This window comes from Gopherus evgoodei, chromosome 10, assembly GCF_007399415.2.
Source record: "Gopherus evgoodei ecotype Sinaloan lineage chromosome 10, rGopEvg1_v1.p, whole genome shotgun sequence".
Taxonomy (NCBI): Eukaryota; Metazoa; Chordata; order Testudines; family Testudinidae; genus Gopherus; species Gopherus evgoodei.
In genome coordinates, this window is record NC_044331.1 from 60,337,556 (window position 1) to 60,355,502 (window position 17,947).

The 17,947-nt window shown below is 43.4% G+C and overlaps 1 protein-coding gene across 3 annotated transcripts in view; it reads left to right on the top strand.

The window, feature by feature from the left end:
- Positions 1-17,947, top strand: part of ABAT (4-aminobutyrate aminotransferase) — a 186,239-nt gene that overhangs the window by 67,289 nt on the left and 101,003 nt on the right. For 2 of the 3 annotated variants that reach the window (XM_030577512.1, XM_030577513.1), the window contains one exon: positions 17,808-17,905. In XM_030577512.1, coding sequence (XP_030433372.1) covers positions 17,808-17,905 — 98 coding nt within the window. Of the gene's footprint in view, positions 1-16,588; positions 16,656-17,807; positions 17,906-17,947 lie in introns of all 3 variants that reach the window. The other variant, XM_030577514.1, reaches the window with a different exon arrangement.

Genomic DNA, 17,947 nt, shown 5'->3' on the forward strand with positions numbered 1-17,947 from the left:
TGAATAAAAGTTCATAAAATGTCAGAATAACTTGTCACAATAAATGTTGATTGGAAAAGTTGCAAAAGGGACACAGACTAATTAGTCTAAACAAAAAGACTTGATGATATAACTCAAGGACTATGTTAATCTCATGTCTGGTAAACAAGAGAAATGTGGGACTGGAAATTAACAGACCAAAATTGGTACGTTGGAAATTAGGCCTAATTGGTGGAGAAAATAATGAGGGGCTGTGCTCTTGCACCCATCACTCCCTTTTGGGGTCCTTTTTAAAAAAAAAAAAAAAAAAAAAAAGAGGGAGAGAGAGACTTGGGAATGAAAATTGGTGACCATGGGCACTGGCTTACTGAAAGAGAGAAGAAAAGGAAGGAGTGAGTTTCACCATCATGGCTGTCACCTCCACTGTCTCCTGGGATCCACCACTGGGCCTTCCTATCCTAATCCTGAGTGTTGTCCTGACCAGAAAGAGGGACCCAAATGACATTGCCACTTCCACTGGTGTGTGTGCTTACTCTTCCCCCTCTCTCCCCAACTTGTGTGTCTTTTTCTTTCCCTACCTTATTTCTTCTCTTTCCTATCCCTCCTCTTTTGCTTTCTGCTTAATGAGAATCTGGCTTAGCCGGCCAAGACTACATATTTTTCAACACTGCTGTGAGTCTTAGACCAGAATGGCAGCTAATAGCAATGCCTTAAACAGCCCAATGCTGGTACAAGTTTCCCAAGTCTTGGAGTGGCTGCTAAGGGCTGGTCTACACTAGAGGGGAAATCAATTTTAGATACGCAACTTCAGCTACGTGAATAATGTAGCTGAAGTCGAAGTATCTAAGATCGAATTACTAACCGTCCTCACGGCGCGGGATCGATGTCCGCGACTCCCCCTGTTGATTCCGCAACTCCGTTCAGGTTGGTGGAGTTACAGAATCGATATAAGCGCATTCGGGGATCGATATATCGCGTCTAGATGAGACGCGATATATCAATCCCTGAGCAATCGATTGCTACCCGCCGATACGGCGGGTAGTGAAGACGTACCCTAAGACTGTGTACTGTGCCTGTGTTTCTCCAGCAGTGAGGCTGCAAGTGAGAACTAACACCAGGCCTAGAAGCTGCGTTTTCTATTTTTGCAGTTCTTTTCTCTTCACTCTTGTGCGTTTGTGTCTTGTTTTGTCTCTTAGGAAATGGGATCAGATTTTAACAGCTCCAACCCATCTCAACTAACTTCTCTTTTCTTCAAAAAGGACAGTTGTTACTATCTAAAAGACTGTCAAATAGGGCAGAATTCCTTCTAAAAATTCTCTCCGGATGAAGAGAAAAGGAATAAGGGATGTTGTTAAAAAGAAAGCTTTACTTAATATTTTATATTTCAGATGCTTACCTCTTCTTCCTTTTTTCTTTATCTTTAATAAAAGGTTAAAAGAATTTTTAATGTTGTGTTTGCCATGGTAGCAAAGCTCGAACCTTTGTTTAAAATTGTTTTTAATGTTGGATGGTGATAGGGTCATGTTCACCCCTTTGACTCTTTGGGCCCATTTATTCCATCAAAATTAATATAACAGATTGCCTTGGTTTTCAGTTGCAGCAAAACCTAAAGCACTCCGATGTGTATCAAAGCCATTACAATGATATCAAATAAGCTGGATGTTTGTATATTTCAATATTTAAATGACAAAATGTAAGTTTTGGGGGAGGGGGAGAAATTGACTGTTCCCTAGTAGAAATCTGTGTGGCTGTGCGCTGTCATGCTTCAGCTGTGAGCACATATTGAGCAGAATAATTATGTACAGCTTGCCTCTACAACAAATGTATTCTCAATAAAAGGATCGCTGTGCTTGATTATTCCTGACTTCAAAAGCACAAGTATGGGAGTCTGAACTGTGTTGCCCATCAGAGTGAAATAAACCAGTCATCTGACAAAGGGGTATGTGTGAAGAAATGGGGAAATTGATTAGCTGAAATTCAGTGCAGCAGGCAAATGTAAAAAGATGAGTAACCCCCAAATTACGTGTTGAAGAGTGTGTGGGAGAAAAGTTTCACTAGAACATAATATTTAATCAAAAAAAAAGTTCAGGGAACTTGTGTCAGTGGAAAAAGAAATGGTTGCATTTAAACTAAGATAGATATTAACTCCCCATAAGCTTTAGGGAGGGGTGGAGATCTGATTCTGGAGTGGGAGCTCATTTCTAATGTAAACATCCCCTGCAGTGTTTTCAAAGCAATGGCAGTGCAGGACTGTGCTAGTCCATGAGAAGAGAACCAGAAAGGGAACTGACTAGTGTGTTCACAGTCCAAGCTGATTGATTCTGTTGACTTTGTTTTTGCATTTTAATCTGAAAAGCAAGCTGAACTTTTAAATTTCTGTTTTGGTATCTAAAGTATTTATGTAAAAACACCCATTAAAATATCTGTTATTTTTAAAAGGACTTTTAACCAGTCTCCCCTTATTTTTCTTCGCTACTTGATCTCACGATGGCTGTCCTTAAAAATAGTTTCTAGCCCAGAAATGAAAAGATGGCTGATTTAACTTAAACAAAATAGACTGAGCACAAAGGATATGTAGATTTATATGAAATTTGTAATCCTGTTGTAATGTTTCCTGAGATATCAGTAGAATAACTTGCAGGAAATCTGTGTATGAGAGCTTTTATGTTATAGAAACAATAGTGACTCTAGGTCAGGAGCGGGCAAACTTTTTGGCCTGAGGGCTGCATTGGGTTTCCGAAATTGTATGGAGGGCCGGTTAGGGGAGGCTGTGCCTCCTCGAAGAGTCAAGTGTGGCCTGGTCCCCGCCCACTATCTGACCCTTCCTGCTTCTCGACCCCTAATGGCCCCCTGGGACTCCTGTCCCATCCAACCCCCGCTGTTTCCTGTCCCCTGACAGGCCCTGGAACCCCTGTCCCTGACTGCCCCCTGCCACCCCATCCAACCCCTCCTCTCATTCCTGACTGCCCCCCTGGGACCACTGTCCCATCCAACCACCCCTTCCTCCCTGTCCCCTGACCACTCCCGGAACCCCCGCCCCTGACTGCTGCCGCTATTCCATCCAACCCCTTTTCTCATTACTGACTGCCTCCACGGGACACCTGCCCCATCTAACCACCCCATCTAACCACTCCTTCTCCCTGACCACCCCCGGAACCCCTGCCCCATGCTGCCCAATCCAACCCCCCTGCCTCCATTCAACCCCCCTTTTCCCCACCCTCTGACTGCTCCAAACCCTAGACACCGCTGACCACCACCTCGAACTCCCCTGCCCTCTATCCAACACTCCCTGCCCCCTTACTGAGCCGCTTGGAGCACCAGCGGCTGGCCGTGCTACAGCCGCGCCAACGAGAGCACCAGGACAGGCAGCCGTGTCGCCCGACTGGAGCCAGCCGCGCCACCGTGCAGCACAGAGCACTGGGTCAGGCCCTGGCTCTGCAGCTGTGCTGCACCAGGAGCTCACAGCCCCACTGCCCAGAGCATTGCGCCAGTGGCGGGGCTAGCTGAGGCTGTGTGGGAGGGGGAACAGCTGGGGAGAGGCCGGGGGCTAGCCTCCCAGGCCAGGAGCTCAGGGGCCGGGCAGGAGGGTCCCACGGGCTGGATATGGCCCATGGGCCGTAGCTTGCCCACCTCTGCTCTAGGTAGTTCCTCCTCTCTGGATTGCATGTGATTTAGATTCTTAATAAGATAAAATTTTTGTTTCAGTCACCAGTCCAACACACTGCAAATTAATCAGAATTGGTAGCTTCAGTCTAAATATTTGTTCCACTTCTCACTAGCACTGGCAGAGTTTTTGCTTTGCTCTCCGATGCATACACTCGCTGTGGTATGAACACAGTCTTCTGCCATATATATGTACACACACACACATTTTCTTTCACTGAAAAAGCAGTTGTAGAGAGGCAGGATGATCCAGTCGTAGGGCACTAGCCTGGGACTTGAGAGACATGGGTTCATTTTGCTGCTCAGCCACAGTCTGCCTATGTGACCCTGGGCAAGTCACTTTCCTTGTGCCTCCATTCCCCCAGCAGTAAAATGGGAATTATAGCACTTCCCTGTTTCACAGGATTGTTGTGAGGATAAACATGTGAAAGATTGTAGGGCTTTCAGATACTATTGATCTTTAATTGTAAAATGAAAAGCCATGAAGATTCCTCACTGTCAGTCCTATTCCTTAGTCTATATTAATATTTGCCACCCATCCTCCCCCCCCCTGCACTTTTAAAGTTTGCTTTTAGTTTTTTATAGATGTAAGGGAGATGCCTAAAGTGTAATGCTGAACAAATTAGGGCCTGGGACAGAGTGATCTGTACTCTCGCTACCATGTTTTGGGCCTGATTCTCCTCCCACTTATGCTGGTATCACTCCACTGTTTTCAGTGAAGTAACTCCTGCTACACATTGATGTAAGAAGAGAATTGGTCCTAGCGTCTGCTATAACTATAGGGTCTCAAAGTTCTACTTTTGTGCTGCTGGGGAGGTGGTGGGAGAGGAGCAGTGGGTCTGAGATCCTTGGGTATATACAAGGTTGCTGCCTTTTCCAGACCAGGGGTTTTGTCCCTTTTACCTTCTAGGGGACAGTTTACATTGTGCACCCTGTTTCTCTTGTATCTTGAGACAGATTCTAGTAGTTCATTCTTCTCAGGGGGTGGAGGAGGTGATTTTGGTTAGAGCTATATAGAGCTGCTCCTCTGTCTTGTGTCCAGTCCAGTGTGTGAAAGGATGCAGTCATGACTGTGGTTCCTTCCCATTGCTGTCCAGGGTGTTTGGAGCATTATAGTCCTCACTGATACTACATATTTTTCATGAGCAGCAGTCCACTCATCTGGGCCCTCTCTTTCTCAGGTTTCGCATGGCCTGGCACCTGCTGTTGCCTTGCTCTTTGGGGTGAGCATTTCCACTGTACAGCCTGTTTGTATCAGGTTTCTGTGTTTCTCTGCAGTGGGGAATTCTTTCCCTATTCCTAGCTAGCCCTGAGTGGGGGAGGGGATACCAAAGCACAAGCCACCTCATATGGAATTTGTTGCACTTACTGGCTCTAATGTTACACTGTAAGCATTCTGTATAAACAGTCTCAGGTTTTGGGGTGTGATGCAATAGCAGTGTTTGATCTTCAAGCAGCTCATGCTAGCCTGGCCTATTACCTCTCCCTGTCAAGATCCCTTAGTAAATAGATTCTTCTTCCGGTAGCTGAAAGAGAGAGCCTGGAAAATCAAAATCATTCTTGCATAGGCTTGCAGCCTTCCAGCTCCTAGCTGTTTTTTTTAATCGAACACAATGACGTAGGACAGTGAATATTGCAGTAATAGATCTGCATATGTTATGATATGCAGTATTACTGCTATCATGTGGCAATGCAGAAAGACAGTCTGCCTTTGGGGAAAAGGAGCTCTCACTCCCCATGCTCTTGCAGAGGGAAGGATAGTGTGACCAGATAGCAAGTGTGAAAAATCGGGATGGGCGTGAGGGGTAATAGGCCTCTATATAAGAAAAAAGCCCAAATATCGGGACTATCCCTATAAAATCCGGACATCTGGTCACCCTAGGGAAGGATGGGGATTCCTAAATGTAAGTTTTTATTCTCAGACCCAGTTTTCTCTTCTCCTTCCTTAAATTGGTTTTTCCTCTTGATTACGCTGGTTTAACTCCATTTCCTTCAGTGAAGTTACTGCTGATTTACATCAGTGTTCTCAGAGACCAGAATTGAACCGTGGTGTTTACATCCATCCTCCTATTGGCCTTTCAGGGGTAAGCACTCTCTCTGCAGGCCTATACTAAGCACAGCTCCCTCCATCACTGCTGCCCTTTTACCATGTAGACATGTAACCACAAGGCTGGAGCACAAGGAGCGGCACTGCCGATGACACTGCAGGGCTAATAAAAGGATGAAGCTATTAATTAATGTCTGAGATCTTTGGCTGGAAGTTTCTATAGTAATGTGAAGTATTGTTACACTTCGTAGAACTTGATTTTTATGTTACTTTTGATGGAAAATATCTGTTTGTTAAGCAATTTTTATCTATTTAAATTTTTGCAGTCATGGGAAATTGGGGGGGAAGATGGTTTTTATTTAACAATAGTAGATCATTGAGAATCAAAAAGTTCAAGCTTTAACCATTAAACACAAATTGTCCACATTGTGTGTCCAAATATACAAAGTACATACATAGCCTTAAATCAAACTCTAATTAAAGTTTTCAAGTAGCCCTTCTCTTACTTTTCATATCTATAAATTTTGATTATTTGATCATTGATGGAAATAATCTTTCATTGGTTTGTGTATATACAGTGAAATCGATGTTTATCAATATTTACTGATAAAAGTCTAATTCTTCCAAGCCTAAGTATGATTATTAGAAATGCTGAGAGAAAAGGCTGGTGAGTGATGGCGGCAAATAGAAAAAAAGAGCAGAAAACTACTCTTTTCCGTCCTAAAGCAAATGATGCCATCCCTGTTATATTAAATTTACATTGTACTTATTTGTTAATGTTGCTGACATATTTAACAGCAAAATACATGGGCTCTGTAGAAGTTTGAAAAGCCAGCAGTAAGGAAGGGTGGAATTTAACTTAATATACTGACAATCTTTAAACTGAAGATTGTTTTGCTGCTAGAAAATTCTCTACAAATTATATAGTATATTAGTAGTAATACTTATATTTACAGAACATCTTTTATCTGAGCATCTCCAAGGCCCTATCTGACAGGCAGAAAGAGTGCTGTTATGTTAGTCAAACACGGTTGAAAAGCCCTCTTAATGCTTGTTCACAGGCCAATACTTCAGACTAAATACCTGCAGCTATATCAGGAACAGCTAACAACTTCAGAGACATAGCCTAGCATAACAAGCGTACAGAAGGCTTTACAATCGTCATAAGCTAACACAGTGTAAGAAAGTACCTCTTTTTGCCAATCAAGACATTTCCTACATATTTTACAAAAGTCAGTGGATGAATTTGGCCCACTGGATGAAATTTACAAACCCAGCTATAAGTTAGGCCTTGTTTACTCAAGAAAGTTATACTGCTGTAAACTAAACCTGTGAATTTAACTCACCAGTATGCCACTGCACAGCCACTCTTATTCTAGTCTAAGAGTGGTCTTTTCTTTCTTTGTTTCTTTCATTTTGTTTTGTTTATTTGTTTATCTTATGTCACATTTGGAGAAGTTTAAACTAAACCAAAAAAAAACCACTCTTAGACCAAGATAAAAGTGTTCACACAGGCGGTTATACTGGTGTAACAACATCAGCATAAATGATAAAACTTTCCCATGTGGACAAGCACTTAGTCTGCTACTGGCAAATGATCAGCATAAGTATGCAAAGTACATGGGGTTGTTGGAGGGAAGTTTCAGATGCTAATGCTTTCTAGTTCTGAGGAGTGAGGCTGTAACATAACCCCAGTGACATTTCACGTGTGAGCATCCTATAATAGTAAAGACAGTATTAATAATCGGGAGCAGGGAACACCTAAAACTGTGTTGTTGTTTTTTTTCAACCATGCAATTACAGTTACTTTTAAGGACAAAGGCCACATTTTTCAAAATCTGGCGCCCAGAGGTAGGTCACTTCCATTTTATGTGCCTGATTTTCAGAGCAACTCCAGTACTCCTGTTGCTTTCCTTTTGCAGGTTACATTAATATTAAAATATCAGACTTGTTGGGAAATGTAGTTTGGGATCTGGTTATAATCTCAGTGTGCAAGTCTCTCTTGTTTGGATATATAGAACAAAGGTTCATTAAAAATAACCATAACATTAAACATAACAAGTAATTATCTGGTAGGTCCTAACTCAGTTGGATATAAGACCAGTTACAGAGAGCAAAGACTTTGGCTCAGTATCTTGGAGAGAGTTCTGACAAGCCATAAAATTCCTAGAACTTATTCTGTTTTTGCTTAGTCTATTTGGGTTTATGGGATCCCTCCAGGATGAAAAGATCCACAACATTCTGTAACAATTTAGATAATGATAAAGCTGCAAACATGTGGGTCAATGTATAAACCATTCTGCACTCAGGAATAATGGACACCATTTTGGACATGAGTGGGAATGTTTGTGCAGAAAATTTTTATCTCTTACTCTTTTACAAAGTGGGCTGGGCTCCTTAAATTTTGTCTGGACAGTGTCCTTCAGAAGGGACCTGTATTTAACACATCATCTGAAAAACATCACCTCTAACAGTGCAGCATCAGTATCTCTTCTTTCAGTACAACAGTGCTGTGTCAGAGTAGCTTGGAGGGAGATTCCTCAGCTGGTGTAAATTGTCTCAGTTCATTGACTTCAATGGAGTTTTGACCATTTACATGAGTTGAGCATCTGTCCCCAGGTCTTGTTGTAGGATTTGACCTGAGCAATATGCAAATGTGCTTTCTGGGCCATTTTGACAATTGTTTAATCCAGGGGTAGGCAACCTATGGCACGGGTGCCAAAGGCAGCATGCGAGCTGGTTTTCAGTGGCACTTGCATTGCCCAAGTCCTGGCCACTGGTCCGGGGGGCTCTGCATTTTAATTTAATTTTAAATGAAGCTTCTTAAACATTTTTAAAACTTTATTTACTTTACATACAACAATACTTTAGTTATATATTATAGACTTATAGAAAGAGACCTTCTAAAAACGTTAAAATGTATTACTGGCATGCAAAACCTTAAATTAGAGTGAATAAATGAAGACTCAGCACACCACTTCTGAAAGGTTGCTGACCCCTGGTTTAATCTGTTTCCTAGCTGTTAAGGTGAGAGCTCTTTACTTATTTCCCTATGCAAATTTATTCTAGAACTTGACTATGATGATATTCAGATAAGAAACAAGAGATCAGCAAATCAGCCTCTCAGAATTGTCATGAAAGTATATGTGCACAGACTAATGATTTACTTTAGTTAAAAATTTTGTTTCCCTTTTAAACAAAAATGCATGTCCTGTGTAAGTGGGTAAATGGAATACTGCAAGGCTGAGAGAATATATCTGTTCTTGGCACAGCTGAAATATGTGTGAGCTACTGTGCATCCATAATCTGCCCAGCACTTGCTCTAAGTGGCCAGAAGTTAAAACAAATTTACAGGTATTGATAGTCAGAAAATATATCTGTCTGAAGCCAAACTGGGACTAATTCACCAAAGGCTTTAAGTTCCCCCCTCCCACCTGGACATCTCTTCAGTTTCCAACCCAAGAAGAGAAGGGAATTCGATTGTGTTGCATATGGCAAAGCTCAGTTTCAAAGGGGCGGGGGGAAGGTGTAACGATAAGGAGAAGGGGAGAGATTCCTTCTGAAATAGTAGAGAGTAATAAATCAGATCTGCCATTACACAGGTTCTCATAAATCCAGGTGCTCTGTTAACAGGATATGTAGGCTTCTTGTTTAGAAAATGAGTAAAAAATGCATTTGTATATTATATCTGTGAAACAGTCTAAAAGTTATTTGCCTTTGGTGGAAAATGAAGTGTAATATATTGCAGACAACAGCAAACAAATGGAGAAAATTGATATTTGCATGTCTTATTTTCAAATGGCTCAGGATTACTGAAAATTAAGATAGTTTGGACAAACTGCCCCTGAAAAGGTTTTATTAAAAAAACAAACAAACAAAAAACAACAACAAAAAAAAAACCTGTTCCACAAATTGATCAACATTTCTAATTTGATGAAATCACCTTTAAGGCACAAGGACGATTGTGTTAACTGGGGAGCAGTAACATGTTTTCAGATCAGTTGAATAATTCCTGCACTGTGTACCAGAGATTTAGTTTAGTCATACAATAAGACACATGAGCTATGACAATGTAAATTTATACAGCACTGCACAGTACAGTTGTTTGTTTTTAAAGTACTATTACGTGCCCTGAGCAAATATCTAGTTCACAGAAACTTTTGCATAAATACCAACAACAAAAAGGGGTGGGAATGACCCTTGCTTAGCTCTTTGCTGCTCTGCTGAGTATTTTATTGTTTTTCCTTTCAGTATTCCTTGGAATGCTGTAATGTACTCTTTTTTTTTCCTAAACTGATCCCTTCAAAGAGAGAGAGAGAGAGCGCATATGCACAGTTACCAATGGATTATTGCTTTTGCTGTGAGTGTTTTCAAAAGGTGTTCTTAATCTGCACCTAGTCTGTTTTCTTCAATATATGGCCTGATTTCTCAGAAGTGCTCAGAACCTCTGAAAAGCAGTGCAATGTAGATCATTTTACTATGCAATAAATCTAGCTGCTGAAAGAAATGAATCCTTAGTGACTTATGCTGTGAAAACTACTAGCCAAGGGAGCAGCAGAGAATACTCCAGATAGCTTCCCCACAGTGTAGCTCTTGTCCTGGCTGGTGAGATTTATGTTAAGGCGGATGCACTGGGAAATACCTTTTGCTTCCTTTGCTGCACTGTCCAGAGCAGAATTTGCCCATGGAGTTGACATTAGATTTTTATTTTATTAAACAATTATAAATAAAATAAATCCAAGGGATGGATAGAATACCTAGCTCTCAGTGCTTTACAAACCCCCCCCCCCATTTTGCAAGTGGGGAGTGTGTTACTGGGGTAATTGTAATGTGTCTGTCCTTAAGGAAGCATACATGTTTGTTTTTCTGAGCATGATTTGATTGTTAAACTAGGCAGCAAACCTTGAATGGCCTTCAGAACAAGTATGTTTACTTGGAGAGTCTGGCTGAAATTAAAAGGAAAATTTTCAGATGAATATTATCATTAAGGCCAGATTACAATACTTAACAGATTGGCTGGTGCCTCACCATACATGTAGTCTCATTGAAGTTGGTGGGGTCACTCATGGCTCAAGATGCTTTTAATGTGGCAAAGGGTATCATAGTCTGACCCTTCTGTAGTATCTCTAAACTTAAAAAACACTCCTAAAACTTTCCTTTCTTTTTCGAGTGCTTGCTTATTTTGATTCCATTCTAGGTGTGTGCACGCCCAAATGCACAGCTGTCAGAGATTTCTCCCTTAGTGATATCCGTAGGGTTGGCTGTGGGGCCCTCTGGAGTGCTGCGCTCATGCCGGCCATACGCGCTCTCAGTTGCTTCTTTCCGCTCGCAGCTGTTGGTTGGAGCACCTGGTCTTGCATCGCAAGAGCATTCGTGGTTCTTCATTGTTTAGATCATTCTCCTTTATTTAGTTGAGTGATTAGTTTATGTGTTTCAGTAGTAGTTTAGTAGTTAGTCCCAACTGGGACTTTGTACCGGAGCAGGGCATGCCCTGTTCCCCAGGCTTCAAGCCATGTTTTGAGTACAGCCAGCTAATGCCCATCAGTGACCCTCACGATAGCTGTTTAAAGTGTCTGGGGGAATCCCATAGAAAAGACAAGGGATGGATCTGCAAAAACTTTCACCCCTGGACTCAGAAAGACCAGGACATTTGATTGAGGGCCCTCCTCATGGAGGCTGCTCTGACCCAACATCAGAGCCCTCACACTTAGACTCCATGCCTGCTACTTTGGCTTCACCATGCAGTGCACCGTCAGCACCAGAATCCGCCTGGCACCATTCCCCCTCACTCGAAACCAAAGAAGCAGTGTAAGTCGACTGGTCCGCTGGCACCACGCAAGAAGGGAACTTTGGGCAAAGGACCTGTGTTAGGCCTCGTGCCCATTACGGAGGCTCTCGGGAATACTGCTGTGGTGGGACCACCTAGCCCAGCCAAGGACCCGCCTCCGACTCTGGGGAGCGGTAGCGGACCATCTGCGCCCAAAGCTGGCCCAGCGGCCAAAGAAAATTTAGGCCGACCGGCACCGCAGACTCCTGGCTGCATGGCGGGTTCTGCCAAGACAATGGTCCCGATGGCCAGGCCAGTTATGGGGCCACCCCCGAAAGCAGTGGAATGTCTCTGGACCGCAGGCATCATTCCCCTTTGCCACGGCCCAGGAACCTGGCACTGCAGCCTCAGTCTCCAGCCAGGAGGTCTACATCTCTGATGCCATGGTCCCCACCAACAAGACATGGGACTCCGGAGTCACAGCACCAATCCTCATACTGACAGTAGCTTACGTTCTCCCGCCAGAGATCGGCAAGGTGCCAATCACCATCGCCTCACAGGTTTCCCAGGCATCGGTTCCCTCCAGTACGGGATCATTCCTGGTCATGATACCGGTTGCCGGGATCCTGGTACTGTTCTTCAGGCAGGCTCCAGTCCTCGCCTTCTCCATGCTGGTGCCGACGAGGGACAGTTGACAGACTCGAGCATCGACGGCCTTGCCCTGGTCACCAGAAAGGCAGTAGTCCAGATCGGAGGGCCAAGTTCAGCATTTCCCCTGTAAAAGGCAAATTGCCTTCCAGACGGGAACTCTCCAAGGCGCCTGCGGCACCAACATGGGGTTAAGGGCAATGGCCTGCCCAGTGGCAATGTTGGAACCTGTGGGAGTGTACCTGTTATACCGGCACCTTACTCCCATCTCTTCACCCAGGCTGCATTGGACACCCCCAGCACAGCTGGCACCAGAGTTCGAGCATGGTACTGAGTGGGATGCAGGAGCTTCGCGGGAGGCTCCAGAGGCCACAGAGCAGTCTTCAATTGAGGAAGGGGATGCTCCCCACCCTCCAGTGGTTCAGTCGTCCTCATCATCCCTGGATGAGGTGGTGGCAGAGCCCTCACAAATCAATAGTCCTCCCCACCCCCCATGACTTCAGGGAGCACTAAGGCTCATAGGTGCTGATTCTGCATCCACTGCTAGCTCCCCGACCCAGTTCACCTCCGCCTCCGCTCCGCCTCCTCCCCTGAGTGCACCGCGGCTCCTCTTCTCCCCCTAGCTCCCAGTGGTTGCCACCGCAGAGCTGCTGTTTTGCAGCAGCAAGTGCTAGGAGGGAGAGGGAGGAGAGGGAATATGGTGTTCTCAGGGAAGAGGTGGGCTGGGGCGGGGATTTGGGGAAGGAGTCCAATAGGGGCAGAGAGAGAGTGAAGTTGAGTTGGGGGCTTTGGGGAAGGGGTTGGAATGGGGCAGGGCAGGGGTGGAGTCAGGGTGGAGCTAGGGGAGGGGGGACTGAGCATCCAGCAGCGCCAGGAAAAGTTGGCACCTATGCCAAGGCCTGCTCAAGAGGGTGGCTGCCAGCCTGAATTTGGAGGTCAAGAAACTAACTGGGGAATCCGACAACCTCTTCAGTGTCATCCTCTCCTCCTCCCCAGCCCAGGTCGCATTGCCTGTCCACCCAGGAGTCCCTGCCTTCCATTCCGCCTATATCCAAGAAGGCGGAAAAGTAGTACTATGTCCCTGTGAAGGGGTTTGAATCACTGTACCCACGCCTTTCCTGTCTTCATTAGCTAATTGGCTGTTTGTTGAAAGTTATAAAAAGCTGGATTGGATACATAGGCTGGTGCAAATAAGAGAGAGCTGTAGTGACACTGGGAAGGAGGAAAAGGGAATTGGGGAGGGAGACAGCAGAGGATCTTGTCTTTGAAGTAGGTGATGTGTTCCTGTGCAGAGAGAGAGGGCAGAGCAGACTGAAGGAGAGACGAAGGCAGTAAATAGATGTTTGGAAGGTGTGGGACTGAGGGAAGAGAAATAGAGCTATTTGCCAAGGAAAACTGCAGTGCTGGAGGAAGAGAGGATCAATTTGTGTCATAGGGTATGTTGTGATCTCATTCTCTGAGGGCAAAATTAAAGGTTATTTTAGTCTATTATCTGCCTTTTAATCTTTGTGACTTTATAGCTGAGCTACTAAATGTACAGCCCTTATTGGCTATGAATTATGTCGCTTTTAATGAACATCAAAACTTTTATATCCAGTAACTTCTCTGGTGAAACTACTTTGTCGTGTAGCCCACTATTTATACCATTGCTAAACAGGAGTGGTACAAAAAAGGAGTGACATTGCTGTCCAAACAAAGCTCATTAATTATGCACTTCTTTATGGTGTTGTCACTTAAACTAAGGTGTAGTACTCAGAATTAAAACTGATGAGAATAACTGTACTCAGTGGCCTAGATTTTCCAAAGTGAGCAGCAGTTGAGAACTCAGCTACAGATAAGTTAAACGTGGCTACCAGTTAGAGGCTGGGTGCTGAGCACTTTTTGAAAATCAGACCTCTTTAAGGTGTCTCAAGTTGGGCACCCAAAAACGGAGGCATATAAAATTACAAGTCATTTCTGAAAATCTTGGCCAAATGGTTCTATTCAAAATGCAAAATTTCTGCTGAGAAATGCAGGTCTGAGATTCCTTCCATTATTTCTTTTACTAAATACTTATTTCAAGCAAAATGACTCTAAGCTTCTCAAGCCCCTTCTGAATCTAAAATCTTGTGGGGGAAAGTGAGCCTCCAGGATGGAGCTGTGGAATTCTGTATTATTTTTCCGCAGTATAATTTATCTGCAGAAAAGTAGAGGGTTAGACAGCTGATAATACTGCACTCTGCTACAGGATGCTTTCCATATACCTGGGTATTTGCCTGCCTTCCCATATGTTTATCTTTCTGGAGCTCTGGTACACTCTGTTGCAGGGCTGCCCAGAGGATTCAGGAGGCCTGGGACAAAGCAATTTCAGGGGCCCCTTCCATAAAAAAAAGTTGCAATATTATAGAATACTATAGTCTCATGGGGGCTCCTGTGGGGCCTGGGGCAAATTGCCCCACTTGCCCCCCCTCTGGGCGGCCCTGCTGTGTTGCATTTCACCTTAGGGGTGATTGACAGATCTGTTCCTGGCACTCAATGTGATATTGTTGAGTGGTAACTTCTACCTGTGCTCTGATGAATCCAGCTAGCATCCGTTTACCAGGTATCGACCTGGTGTAGGAGTGATGCTACAAAAGCTCTGAGTCAGTTACACCAATTGAGATTAATTGACAGCAGATAATTTGCTTGGGGAATGGCCCTTGGATACCCCGCAGCAAAAACTGTGGATGAGAATGTTAGTTTGGTTGTACAGTTAATTTTGCTGTAGTTGAAGAATACAGAGACAAACTTCTTGTCTTTTTTTCTTGGTTTCCTGGTAATGCTCTGGCATCTGTACTCTCCTTGCTGTGGATGTAACTCCCATCCTACTTTAATGGAGATTACAAACATGCATGTTTACAACTTAACATGGCTAGGTCCAAGTGTAACAGGGTAGTTTGCCCCTTGGGACTGGGAGGGCTTGGGAACCGGGAACAGCCAGCTCTTGGATTCAGATCAGCTGTGAAGGGACAGGTGGCTGAGAGAGCTCAGATGAAGGAGGGAGCTGCAAGAAGGAAGTGGGCTCCTGTGGCAGGTGTGATGCAATGGAAAAGGTTCTATGCCCCTACAGCCTACTTTGGTCATGGCAATAGCTTTGTTTTAGTGTTACTTTGTGAGTCTTGTGTTTTGAATTTATGTGCCCTGAAGGAGGGGTCTGTTCAGACTTTGGCGATGGTGTTAGTCCTTCCTGGGCTTAGGGACAGGCAACAGCCTACACTGAGCTTGTTAGCTCACTCTACTTCCTCATGTTCTGGTGGCTACACAAGCAGCCTCCTTTCGTCCAGACTTGTCACTTGGGGGCTATCTTCATCCTCCTCTGCTCCTCCCCATACATCCAGGCCATGTCCTCAAAAGCTTGCTGTTTCTTCCTATGCTTTCTTTCAGAGGTGCTACACTTTATGTATCCTGGCTGCTATAATACTCATCTGTGCTCTGATCATCTCCCATCTTGATTGCTGGAACCACCTCCTGACACCCACATCTTCCCTGCCAGGAAATCAGAAATCCACTCCATAAAATGACTTCTCACCTGTTGACCTGAGCACAGATGGGCCTCCCAATTCTTATTGCTTAACCTCTCTGTACTTTGGTTTTCCCATGTGTAAAGGGAGGAGGGCGATGCTCACCTGTATAAAGGGTTTTGAGATCTGCAGATAAAAGCTACTGTAATAATGAAAATTATATGGAAACTATGGGGCTAATCCAACTCCTAATAAAGGCAGTGGAAAGACTCTGGTTCCAACGGGAAACTAATCAGCCCATGTGTGGCCTTCAGGCTCCTACCTTGGTTCTACATCCCTTTGTTTCTTGACTTCAGGCACCCTGCTCTTAAGTGACAGGAGATATAAATAAATAAAGTGTTGCTTTTTTTTTAATTGTGAAGTGTCAAATTATAATCTGGAAAAATGTAACATTGAAACAGTTTTGGCCTGCATCCCTGAACATGGCAAGGGACTCCTCAGAGTATGTATCACTTTAAATATCCTCTAGTGCTCAGTTGTTGCAGTTCATTTGTCTGCTCTCTGACAGGAACATAGAAAAATTCACAACAAATGCATTTTATACTCACTCTGAATATGCACTTAATGTTTTACATCAGACATTCAGTGAAGTAATTCAGTATTCGACAGTTGTCTATTGGATAAAATCTCATGTATGTATAATAGGATCTAGCTATTAAGGAAATTGGTATTTATTAAACATTTTTGAATGTATGCTGCAAATTGATGGGATGATTTTAGGGGTATAATCTACAAATAATCTGTGTAAGAGGAGGATACTCTGTTGCTAAGAGCTGATTGATTAATTAGTATTTGTACAGAGCATCACAAATGTAGAGCACGCTTCTATTGCTGCTAACTGTTAGCAATATCAGGTTTGCAAAGTTTACTTTGCTTAGCACTTTTGATCTGTAAGTACTGCTTATTACATACTTTGGCACTCTTAATACTTTGTGTTCATATCAGTATACACAGGAAATTAATGTGGACCCTTGACCAGAAACTCCACTGATAACGTTTCCTTGAATATGATGTAAGTTTAAAAACCTTAAGATCCTACAAGATTTGCCTTGCTCTTTTTCATCACATGTGAATGCCTCAGATTTTACTCAGTAAATACTGCTTAGATTGTATCTTGTGAACTGTTTTGCTCTTGAATATTACATCTTATAGTTTTGGTGTGGACAATAGAAAAAGCTATTTTCTACATCCTTTAAAGCCACATGCAAATCCTATACACTTCTACCTTGATATAACACGATCCGATATAACACAAATTTGGATATAATGCGGTAAAGCAGTGGTCCGGGGGGAGGGGCTGCACACTCCAGCGGATCAAAGCAAGTTCAATATAACGCAGTTTCATCTATAACACAGGAAGATTTTTTGGCTCCTGAGGAGTGCATTATGTCGAGGTAGAGGTGTATTTTGTAGAAGTTCCTTTAAAAAACTGGAGCAGTCTGTTACTGATGAAGCATGGTAGTTTTCTGCCTTTCTGCTTCATTAGAGATGTCAGGTCTGCTGTCGTTCCTCCATTACACGCATGGCTACAGAGCAGCAGTCTACCTATAGGTCAGAATAAAGATAACCACAATATGATCCAGCTCTCTGAGCTGCAGTGCATGCTGTCTTCGTCATGCAGTATTCATTTGTTTAACAAAGTCATTTTTCTTTTCTGATATACACATCTTCTTTTACACCCTTAGAATTATTACTGAGCATAACGTAAGACCTTTCATTTGAGGACTCCATGGGAATTTTCAAATGGTCACTGCACTTCTGCAGGCAGTGAATCACTCCCATCTTACAGATGAGAGTCCAGGGATAGACTTGCTCAATGTAACACATCAAGTCAGTAGCAGAGATAGAAATAGAACCTAGGATTCCTGACTCCCTTTCCTCCTTCTCTACAAAGTAGACTGTCTCCTCTTCTCTAGTGCAGAGCTGGGGAGGCCCATTTCTGATCTCACTTGTACTGGGATAATGCTATTGTCTTCCTTGAAGTTACTCTTAATTTACATTGGTACAAGATCAGAATCAGGCCCGGAAAGTTTTTTCTTCACAGAGTACAACATAGATATCTTCAGCTAATGGATATTCTTATAAAGAAGAAGAATTGGATATTTATTTTCAGGGGGAGTTTAATTTAGTTTTTTTTTTTCTTCATTGTTTTTATTTCTTACAGGGCACAGATTGATCAGTCAAACTGCAGCTAAAATTGATGTGGACTTTGATTATGATGGACCGTTAATGAAGACAGAAGTTCCTGGGCCTAGGTCCAGAGTAAGTTCACAAAGTGAGGTGGTTTTAGTTCCACCACCCCAC